The following is an 11823-nucleotide window of genomic DNA, read 5'->3' on the forward strand; positions in this document are numbered from 1 at the left end:
AAAAATTTAAATTTAAATGTTAAAAAAATAGAATTAATTTTGAAACATAAAAAAAAATGAAAGAGAGAGTAAATGATAAATCAAATCCCAACATTTGTATATAAATTTTAATTATTGGGTGGCAGTTGTACCAAATAAAATCAAAGTACTGTTGCGAAGATTAAGTAATGAAATTCATATTAGACAATTTAATAAATAAGAAAGTGTGAAGATAAGATTGTTGGTGGGACTGGGAGTAGATTTGATTAATCCCAGCAACCAAACGCCATTGTATTTTCCTCCCTGTCAATGGGCGATCATATCGAAGGACAAAGGCCAGTCACAGTCACATTATTCTCATTTCTCATTTAAAAAAAAAAATCACATGCAGCGGCCTTTTTGCAAGTTGCAAAAGATGGAAAGACAGATATTTTCTGTTTGGAAAGGTAGAAATTTTGGGACCCGTTGGGCCTGGTGTTAGCCTGTTAGGTTTACATGCTTGACATTGGCTGCCACCAAAATATTAGAATGAATAAGAAGCAGGTTCCTTTTTCTTTAAGGAGGAGGTTAAATCTTTTAAAAGTCTGCAAAATTGAACTTTTATATTACTGAGGTTAAAATTTTCTTACGTTTAATTTTTTAATTTTTATTATTTTTGAAGATATTGAATGAATTGATTGAAAATTATGAGATTTTACAAATTTTTTTTTGAAGAGACTAATTGTAAAAAAAATAAAAATTTTACAATAACTACAAATTTCACCGATATCATTTGAAAATATAAATTATTATTATATTTTTAAAAAATTTTAATTTAAATCATTAATAAGAATAATCAAATAATTTTATTGATCCATTCGAATAATTAAATATTTTATAATTAATGAACTGAATTTATTACCACAACCTTAATTTTTCAAAAAAAAATCATCAATTTATTTAAATATGTATTATTTGTTCAACTTAAATTTAAAAATTATATTATTAACGAATGTGATAATTTTTTGGTAATTTCTATATATAAATTAGGAATATTGTCACACGAAATATTCCATATACTACTTAAACACTATTTTAGCTTTTATGGTAAATTTGGCTTAAATTAATTAACTAAAATTACCCATTTTGGATTGGGATTTGGGAGTTGGGACTTAATTATATTTCAAGTGATTTTTTTTTTTTTTGAGAGGAAATATTTCAAATGATTTAAAAATATTATTTTTAAAAACCTATAAATATACTTTAATTTTTTTTATATAGTATATTTCAATGAGGGACCATATAGCTTGCCGGCCCTTTTAGGCTGCCGTTTTCTAAACTCATAGAAGTAAAAATCCAAAAAAACCAAAACTATCTAAAAAATTCCTGTGAATAAAAATCCAAAAAATGGACTAGTTGGTTGTTTTTATCGTGAAAAAGGCAAGAAAAAGGGTTGAGAAACATGAATGGGTGCAGTAGAATGTAGCCTGTGTAGATAACAGACCAACGGGTCTTATTGTTCCAAGGAATCCAATCTCTTAGATTCAACAATAACAAAGATATCTTCTTTGACACTTGGGTCCTCTAGATTTTGCTTTGCAGCTTAACTGATTCTCAGAAAAAGGGTAAGCCCTTTTTACCCTTCCATCTTCTTGTTATTGTTGAAGCAGCAAAGCCATTTTTTCAGCTTCATTTTTGGTGCAAATGGGTTCCTTCTGTTGATTGGTTTTGCAGTGCTGAGGTTGTTTTCAAATGGGTAAAGCTTGGATTTTTTTATCAATCTGACAACTGGATATTTCTTTTGGGGTTGCTGTTTCTGACATCTAAACTTTTTGTCTTAGGAAATGGGATTTTGTTAATATGTAGGTTCGGCCTTCTATAGTTTGCGTCCAGTTGAATAAACTTTAGGCTTTTGGCTGCTATTCGGGTTGCTGTTGTTTATAACCTAGTGTTTGATTGTCTGAAGATCAGAAATTGAGGAAGCTGATATTTATTTTTTCCTTTAGTTTTGTATTGGTTGGTTTATTATTTCATTGTCTTGGGCAAGTTTCTGGAATTGATTATTGCTACAGAAAAAGTGGAGGAGATTCCATACTGGCTTGCACATTGTTTTCTGTTTTGTGAGAAATTAGGTTCTTGTAAGGGAGACAAAGGAGAAAGAAGATTTCATTCTCTTCTTGATATTGTGTTGAAGTGCTTAAGGCTGTTTGACTTGTGAGGCCAAGGATTTTTTTTTTTTCGAACTCGAGTTCATGGAAGTTGTAGCTTTAAGGTTTTGGATGTTGGGAATTGAAATAAAGGTAAACTTTAGTGCTGTAGAACTTGAGTAGTTTCTGAAATCTCTGTGGACAAGCAGATATGGATTCATGGCTTGTTGCAGCAGCAGCTGCTGCTGCTGGATATTTTGCTAAATATTGGCAAAATCTTTCAAGGGATAGAAATGACTTTCCAGAGTTTTCTTCTGTGGATTCAAGAATTGGAAAGGTTGAAACTGCGAAGGGTTTCCGCAAATTTTCTTGGAGAAGGAAACTCCAAGAAGATGTTTCTTTGGAGGGAAGAGCGGATTCAGATTTTTATGGACTAATTGTTGCTTCAGCTGCAGAAGTGGATTCCGCAAGTGGATTTGATGCTGAAAAGGTGGGAAGCTTGGGAAATCACACAGATCGCAATGTAATTTCTCTATCGAATTTGGTACCTGGGTTCTTGACCAATGAAAACTTAAGAGATCAATGTGGAAAGCGGCCTGGTGTTGATAGTGGTGGTAATTCTGCTAAACCTTCTAGTGCTAGAGTGGACTCTTTTAATGAACCAATGAGGAAAAGAAGCTCTCTTAAAACTAAATATTCATATGGACATTTACTTAAACCCCGAAGTTCCTTAGATGGTTGCCTCATGGCTCAACTATATATGCAACACGTTAAAATGGAAGAGTACATACTTAGTTCCCTTCCATCATCATCATCAACACCAATCTTGAGACGACCATTGCTCATAACTGATGGAAGCCGAATAATCAACAAAGCAAGTGGTGATTTTTCTAATGAATCAAATGGTACTGGGGACAGTAAGCTGCATGATGAATCCACTTTCGAAAAGAGTGGATACGTGTTTGGGATTCCTCCATTGCCGAAAATTGAGTCTTTGGATCTCCCCAAGAAGTTGAAATTTAAGAGAGGAACTGGGTGCAATGGAAGACTGAGCATTCCTTGCAAAATGGATACTGAAAAGCAGTTTCATTCACAATGGGGTACTGTTCTTAAGTTGTTCAATTTTGCTTTTACCTTTTATTTCAATACTATTTTGAAAAAGTGAGGGGTCTTCTTAATACTTTCATTGCATATACTTAGAATTCAAATAAACATTTTATTTGATTAAAATTTAAAAGAAAAATGAGAAGTTCTGATTACTGAGTGTTATTTTCTATTTCCTAATTTATTTTCTTGCTAAATGTGTTAGATATTGAAAGAAAAGTGAATCAAAAATATGTATTTACTGTAGGTTAAATAAAGAGTACAAGCATGCTACCATCATATTTGTGGGTGTGAACAAGTTACAGCTGCTCCATTCTGTTGTGAAGCTCAGGAGTGTCACTGTTTTCTTCTTTTTGTTTGTCATTTTTTTTGTTTGGGGGGGGGGGGGGGGGGGTTGTAGGGGGAGGCATATTCGGGTTGTAAAATATTATACCAATTAGTTGGACCTCCAAGAGTTCAAAAAGAAACGGAATAAAAGTAGAATCAATTACCTTTTCTCCATCTTTATCATGAGTTGAACTGCATTAGAAAAGTTTCTTATGCTTAGTTCTTTGTTACTTAGACTTGAGAGTGTCAGTTACGGGTATGCATTCAACACAGGTGCATTCTAGTTTTTCTAAGTATTTCCTTATATTTGGAGGGTTGGACCTCCATACCCACGTCCATTGGATATGTGTTAGACACATGTACTTAAAGTAAAATGAAGATTCGGAGGGATGTCTAATGCCTCTTGAACCATTTCTTTAGTTTGGCATCTCATAAGTTCTTTTCAGAAACCAGTTATTTATGAAATGAGCTTAAGCTTAGTGCAGAAGAAGAACGTGATTTGCCATTTAATTTTATTTATTTGCTTTTTGTTCTAATTTCTGCACATAAGTATGGTTCCCTTGCTTCATTGAACCAGAAGCAATAGAATTTCCAAGTCACTTGTTATCTTAGATGTATTCGTTTAAATACTTAATTTGTTCATTACAATTATGATTTTTCTCTTGTAGTCTAGTCAACTGCATGGTCTCATCCTTTTATACTTAACAGGTTCACGTGATGGAGCAGTTCTGTTTTGTCTTGGGATTTCTATTGGTATAATATCTTCTTACATAGGAAATAGAAGGGAAGTGGAGAAATTGAGAGGGTTGTTAAAGAAGACGGAGAGCTTGGTTCAAGATCTTCAAGAGGAACTTGAGATGAAAGATTCATTGACAGTGAAGGAGATAGCTTATGAGAATTATGAATCAGGGGAGACATATGACAATTCCTTTCATGGCAGAGCAACTAATTCATCTTCACTTGAACTGAATATGGATAATTTAACTAGATATGATGGTAAAGAATCATATTGTGAAAAGGTAGGGGAAAGTTCGGAGTCTATGAGTAAAATTGAAGCAGAGCTTGCAGCTGAACTTGAGAGGTTGGGTCTAAACATGAATGTATCTAATTTCGAGAGAAGATTATCTGATCTTGTTGAGGTAAGCTTTGTTTATCTTTGCACCTTGGAGCTCTATAGATGGTTTAATGAATACTTTTATTCATTGCAGTTGCATCAGCCCTGTGTATGACTGTACCAGTTCTTTTTCATTCTAAATACCATGGAAAGATACTTTTTATCCTTTTTGTTCCTTACGTAATTATATAGTTTTTTTTCCCATGAAATATGGATTTTATATTTTTGGTGATGGTTTATATTTTCTTTCATATGCATATTTGTAAGGAATCTTTGCTTGGATGTCTTAATAATACAGCTAAAAATTCATGCAGCTTGACCCAGATTTTGTAGCAGATTTTGCTGAAGGTGAATTGAGATCTGATATGGTCAATTGTCAGGCTCTTGTCCAATCTGTGTCAAATGAAGATAGAAGTGGCACCTTAACTACTCATTCTGGAAATTATGCAGTCTCACCTCGAGAGTTGAGCTTGCGTCTACATAAAGTTATTGAATCAAGGCTTGAAGAACGTATACAGGAACTTGAAACAGCCCTCCAGAACAGCCAGAGGAAGGTGAAACTAATGGAATCAGAGCATAAGAATTCTTGGAAGATTTCTAACAGTGAATGCAAATATTCCTCCACCCTGGAGAGTCCACAAATCAATGATGACTTCGATTGCATGTCCAAGCCTCTAGTTATGAAACTATCAGGGGAAGCTCTAGATGCATACAATGAGGCTTGTGAAGAGTTGTTGAAGGTAGATGAGTCAGAAGAAGAGAATGCGCCATCAGATATTTATCAAAATAACCATCGAGAGGAGCTGCACAAGGGATACATGTCTTGGGGCTGTCAAAATGCTAAGAATACATCAGAGGAGCCTTTTCATGGTGAGGGAAGAACACGGGAAGTGCAACCTTCAAGGGTCCAGGAATTACTTGATGTTGGTGCAAGTGAAGATGAATGCAGTGATTATTGTGATGATGAGATGGAGAAGCAACTGATACAGCAGATTCTGGAGAAAACCAAGAAAGGATCTCCTGTACTGCTAAATGCGCAGAGGATATTGTTTTCTATGGATGAAATTTAACATTGAGATTATAATGAAAAAAATGGGGGAACTGAAATTTTTGCAGCGTATACCTCTATATATTTACCATGTCTAAGTCAAATCCGATCCATAAACATCTCTAAGTAGAGTTGTATTTTTAACCAAAGCAATTTCCCATTCTTTTTTTTTATTGTATTCTAACTAAATCTATTGTTCATACAAGGATTTTAATTAATTTTTCTTCAAAAACAAGAAATGAATATCTAAGGTAAAAGCGAATAAAATTCCATGAATTTCTATGATCAATGACTACAGACAGATTTTTCCAACTAGCCACCTCTGCATGAGTGTGTGTGTGCGTGTACAAGAGAGAAGGGCGGCAAAATAAAGCAGCAGCCTGGAACTTTAAATTATTTTGCCATGGAAAATTCAGTTTTCTCTATGAGAAACACTCAAAAGGTATCAATGTATACAGATACAGTCACATAAATGAGAAATAAAAATTATAAAATAGTTCAGACAAAGGAGTTATGAGAACTAAAAACTAAAACCAAAATAATCTACTATTAAAGCAGAGTACAAACAAGTTTTATCAACCAACTTAAAGACTTATTTCATGCCCTTTTGGCGAAATCACCAGTATCATCCTCCTCGTTCAGTGGATCATTTTGGTCAAAAGCTCCTGCTTCGTCCTTGGAGCCATCTTCAGCACTACCAAGTTGATCACCACTACCAAATCCCACATTGTCACCTTCATATCCGCCTGAACCACCAGTAGAAAAACTATCAGTGCCGCCACCATCACCAGCAACATTGAAACTTCCACTATCGTAATTGTTAGCACCAGATTGACCAAACTTACTTCCATAGCCAACACCACCAGTGCCATAGTTATCACCACCATAATTTCCTTGGCCTCCATAGTTACCACTGCCACCACTATTACCATATCCAACATTACCTCCATAATTTCCAGAAAAGGAATCAGCATTTCTATCATAGCCACCACCTCCATAATTACCACCACCATAGCCACTACTGCCATAGCTGCCACCACCATAACTGCTATTAAAACCTCCACCAGGGGCACCATAGCCAGCGCCACCACCTCCAAAGTTACGAGGAGGTCTCTCAGCTGCATAGTTTACTCTTACTTGACGGCCAAGAAGAGGCTGCAACAAGAATTCAGACAGACGAATACTTATCAACCAAAAACTCCCATGAATTGTTACTAAAGATATGAGACCACAAGCAATTATGTTAAGCCTTTCTGTAAAATGTAGATGATGATAAAACTACTATTTTCATGCATTCTTATTTAAACCAGACAGATTACCCCAAAAAGGGAGATAATGATAAAACTATGCATGACAAATCTACTATTTAGACTTACTTACATCCCCAAATTAAAGCCTAAATAACTTACTTTTTAAGTAAAGAAGATTATTCATAAGAGTGAGAGAGTGTGAGACCGTTAAGCAAACTTAATGTGTAGCTTTTACTGAATGGAATAAAGCAAAGAAATGGAATGCATCTGACTGAAAAGAGTTAAGAGTTCTTCTGTTACTTGCAGATATGAACGTGAACCAAATAAGATGGCAAGGGCACACCAGTGATCATGAACATTGAGGTCAAGATAGAAAAGACACTATCTTAGCAGACATTAACATATAAATATATTTTAGATGCAATAATTTCAAATCTACAAGTATGAACAAGAGGCTGGTTGACTGAGTGAAATGCATCTGTTTCAAAATTTTAAGGAAAGGGGCCTAGATGAAATTTGCCAGCACAATGCAAAAGCTTTCACCGGAGTTCCAGAACCATGAAGAGAACAAAAAACCTAGGAGGATTATAAAATGCAAAGAAGTGCGTTACATTCTAATTTCGATTGGTTTGTACTGGGTTGTATACACTTATGAGAATGTTGCATTTTTTCGCCTTTATGTTTAGGTAATGAAATAATGCACTCTGACCAATTCTATTGCTATTGAAAGGAAGCTTGATACAATCAGCCATTATCAAAGGTTTTTAGGGAAGAAGATCACTTGCTCATTGTAAAATACGTCAGGAATAAGGATTTCAGAAACAACAAGAAGCTGTGGGTATTTCCAAACCACCAATATCAGAGTAATAAGTAATAATTATAAAAACTAAATGCTTATATTACCTGTCCGTCCAAGGCCTGTATTGCACTGGAAGCATCCTCAGTACTGGTGTAAGTGACAAAGCCAAATCCTCTGGACCTTCCTGTTTCTCTATCCAAAATTACTCTTGCTGTAAATATCAAACTAATCAGCACTTATTACAAAGTCAAAACCAGCGAAAAGCAAACAAAGACAACTGCAATTTTGAGATTCAATAATTTAAAAAAAGAGGAAAAATCTGTTAGTGCACCACTAGCACAAGCACTCGGACATTCACAAACTCAAAGTTACAAAAAATCATTCATTTCCAGAGTAGTTCATGGATGGCATCTAAATGTTTCTACAACATGTCTTAACTCAAAAACATAAATAAACATAATACTTTACAGGACACGTAGAGAATTAGATTCAAGCGTCTCAAGGCTTTTCAATCCCCTTCATCATGATACTAGCGAATTGAATTCAGGAACAGATTCATAGTATCATACCTTCAATAACTTCACCATATTTGCTAAAAGCTTCTTTCAGACTTTGATCATCCGTTTGGTATGAAATACCTTCAATTAAAAAAAAATTAAAAGAAACCCTAAGCAAAACAGGGAAGGGAAAATGGTTTGATGCTACAATGGAAAGGAAAGCTGGATGTACCTCCCACAAAAAGTTTCGAGCTTGGCGAGGTTGACATGCATCTAAACACTTGAAAGAGGCCTGGTCTTGATGCAGACAACTGAGCATCTATCTGCATGCTAGTGGTCTGCCTTAGTATATTCCCAACTTTACTTAGGAAAGCCATTGATACAACCTATTAGAAGAAAAAAAATTAAAAGTGTAGATTCAGCCAATGAATTTGATAAAGTAAATTAACAAAAAGTTAGTACTTTCATTTTCAAAGACCTGACTTGTGGGATAACAATGGATTTAATAACATACCAGAGGCAAACAAGCTAACAAGCTATAATAAAATATGAAAATTTTAAACAAAGTGCAAGAAAAAGGGCTTACTACAACAATGAACAATCACTCTTATATTGTACTAACAAGACTGCTTCTAAGTAATGCATAAGAGCCATCAACTAATATTAAGATGCCAAACATAAAACATAGAAATAATCAAAATATATATGCCATTTTCAGCTAGGAACAGTATAGGGCAAAATCTATAAACATACCAACAGACCTGTTTTACAATATTTAAATTTTTTTTTATGGATTTTTGCGTTTATAACTTTTAAACCCCAAAACCAAAAAGACCCAAAATTTTGATTTTCTAAAGAACAATTCTTTCCTTTCCAACCTCAAATGCCACAAAAAACAAACAAACAACAACAACAACAGTTAAAGGTTCATTTTCAATCATTCCCAAAAACCCAATCCTTGATTGATCTTAAGTAGCCAAACAAGAACAATCCAAGCCAATTTTAAAATATTCATATGAAACATCGAAACAGGAATCTAATGCGATAAGAAAAATAGAAAAAAAAAAAAAAAACCTATAAGGACACAGTAACCAAATGAAACCCTTTCAAAGAAAACAAAAGAACAGCCAAAAGAGAAGATTAAAATGAAAAATGAAAAAGAGTGTAAGGGCATAGAAAGTTTAGGGCTTTTCTCGAAGCCTACCCTTTTGTTTATGGGACTTAGACAAAGGGACTCTCGTGTTTGTTTTCTGGTTTCTTTCTCCGAGTAAAACCCTCGGGGTTTATGTAGATGGTGCGGCGTCCAGAATCCAGATATTTTCGCTGAAATTTTTCCACGTGGGAACTGTTTATTGGGCTGTGTTTTTCGCATTTTAACAGGTTAACCATGTTAGATTTTTCCACTTGACAAATAATAATAACTTTTTTTTTCTGAAAAATGTAAAATATTTGGGTAAAAGGAACAAAAGGGAGGATGAGAACGGAAATTTTGAAAATTAATTCAAAATTGAATTGTTTAATTTGATTTGAAATTTTTTTATTTAGTTTGAATTAAATTCGAATATTAAATATGTATATATATATATATATAATTTGGATCAAATTTGAATTGGGATTCGAAAAATAAAAAATTTGAATTGAGCAAAATTATATATTTTTATTAATTTTTATATTTTTTAAATTTGTATAAAATAAAATTAATTATTATATATATAAATTTATTTAAATATATTAAAATTTATATTAAAATTTTAAAAATAATAAATTGAATTGATACAATTTAATTCAAATTATATCAATTTAAAAAAATTTTAATTCGAATTCAACTCAACTTTTTTAAAAATTTATAATATTATGCGTTATTTAAAAAATATGATTAAATTAAATATGATCCAAATGATTAATATGATCCATTTGAGAACCGACTTGAATGTATTATAAAATACCATCTTTTGATGAAATAAAAGTCTTTTAATAAAACACAAAAAAAATTTATGATTTTATGTTACTTTTTATTTTTTTATATTTAGAAGTAAAAGTTAAAAGTCAATTTTTTAGATCAATAAACATAAAATTAAAACGCTTGAAGATTATTGATTTGAAGGAGTTTAGGCATGTTATACATTTTTCAACAAAATAAATATAAAAATAAGAAGTTCAAGGGTAGATTAAATTTAAAGAAAAAAAGTAAATTTAAAAATTACATTTTAAAAATAAAACTAAATACTACTAATTGTTAAGAAGAATTTTAAAATCATATAATAACAAAATATGTTACTATTACTTTTATTAGTGAGCTGCCCTCGCTTCGCCAAAGGTATAAATTTTTTATACTTATTATTTTATTTTTTTATGCTAACAAGAAATAAGATAAGAAGCTTTAATATTGTAATTATCTTTTTTATTTTTAGATCAAAATAAGCTTTTATTGATTATCAAATGATAATATATAAATTCAATTCTATAACTCATTCATCCAAATTTTTATGCTTCAAGTATACTTAAAAAAAAAAGTTAAAAAAATTATCATATAAAACATCATTTATGAAATAAAAATACTCTAATAGGTGAAACTAAAAAATACTCTAGAAAATTATAAATTATTAATTCATTATCGACTTTGAAGCTTTTCATTGATAACATTTAAAAAAATTAAAGAAAAAAAATAAAAATGATAAAAATTTCTTATGGTATGAAATAAAAAGGTACCACTTTCATCTTATTGAGATAGAAAAAAAAGGCTTTCAGGATCATATAATCCTACAATGAAAGTTGTAAGAATCCACAACATGAACAGGCCTATTATGGAAATTCTTAATACATGGTCACAACTTTCACTCTGATCAATATTATCTTGACAAATTACAATAGGTGTGGATATATCCTCACTGTTGCCAACATCTTCATTTGCTTGTATCTTATTAATCTGTTTGTATATGGGCGCTTTACATAATGAACACCAATATTTAAACATTTTGTGCACCTACAATCTCCACTAAAATATGATGGAAAAATTCTCCAAGACAACCTTGAGGAACATTTTTCCTCCAATTTTTAACTTTTTCCTAGTAATTGGTTTCAAAACTTGAGAAAAGCACAGATATGTGGTTAAACAAAAGACAAACAGAAAGAAAGGTAAAATTAACACATTTGAAGCCAAAAAAGAAAAGAAAAAACCTGAAGAGCCAAGAGAAAACACATTTATATTTGAGTTAGAGAAGCAAATTTAACCTAAATAAAAGTCTAAGTAATGACACAAAAAACTATAGAAAGTCGTATAATAGACAAACAACTAAAACAATTGGGATAATGGTGTTGCAAAAGGGTAGAACAGGATCTTATTATTTGCATGAGAATTTTGAAAGGAGATAATCTTTCACAATCTACTAAAATTGTAACTTCAGGATTTTTTGGATTGACTAAATGCATAACTCTGCACTTTACTTGAGATACTGTAGTAGCAACTAATTTGTCTTTATCATAATATTTCTTGCTCTCTTTAATCTTTGGTGATAAAAATGGTTTTAACCTCTATTTAGATTTTTTATAAGGTTCATATGGACTCATAAATACCTATTA

The 11823-nt window shown here is 32.2% G+C and overlaps 2 protein-coding genes across 3 annotated transcripts; one reads left to right on the forward strand and one right to left on the reverse strand.

Annotated features, from left to right (window-relative positions):
• The first annotated feature begins 1376 nt into the window (after nt 1–1376).
• LOC111312853 (uncharacterized) lies at nt 1377–5869 on the forward strand. 2 transcript variants are annotated; one of them, XM_022913528.2, is made up of 4 exons: nt 1552–1714; nt 1800–3205; nt 4245–4675; nt 4965–5768. In XM_022913528.2, the coding sequence occupies exons 2-4, from the start codon at nt 2317–2319 to the stop codon at nt 5718–5720; spliced, it is 2076 nt and encodes a 691-aa protein (XP_022769263.2). In that variant the 5' UTR covers nt 1552–1714; nt 1800–2316; the 3' UTR covers nt 5721–5768. The 2 variants fall into 2 exon arrangements, with proteins under 2 accessions (XP_089622136.1, XP_022769263.2); XM_089766010.1 differs by having other exon boundaries at nt 1377–3205; nt 4965–5869.
• Nucleotides 5870–6066: 197 nt separating this feature from the next.
• LOC111312866 (uncharacterized) lies at nt 6067–9598 on the reverse strand. Its single transcript, XM_022913557.2, has 5 exons — nt 9449–9598; nt 8477–8630; nt 8317–8385; nt 7852–7958; nt 6067–6853 (listed from the first exon to the last, which is right to left on the reverse strand). Exons 2-5 carry the CDS (start codon nt 8619–8621, stop codon nt 6296–6298), a joined length of 879 nt encoding a protein of 292 aa, XP_022769292.2. The 5' UTR covers nt 8622–8630; nt 9449–9598; the 3' UTR covers nt 6067–6295.
• Nucleotides 9599–11823: the final 2225 nt, after the last annotated feature.

Source organism: Durio zibethinus, chromosome 9 (genome assembly GCF_047325235.1).
Source record: "Durio zibethinus cultivar Kanyao isolate XHJ-2024 chromosome 9, ASM4732523v1, whole genome shotgun sequence".
NCBI lineage: Eukaryota > Viridiplantae > Streptophyta > Magnoliopsida > Malvales > Malvaceae > Durio > Durio zibethinus.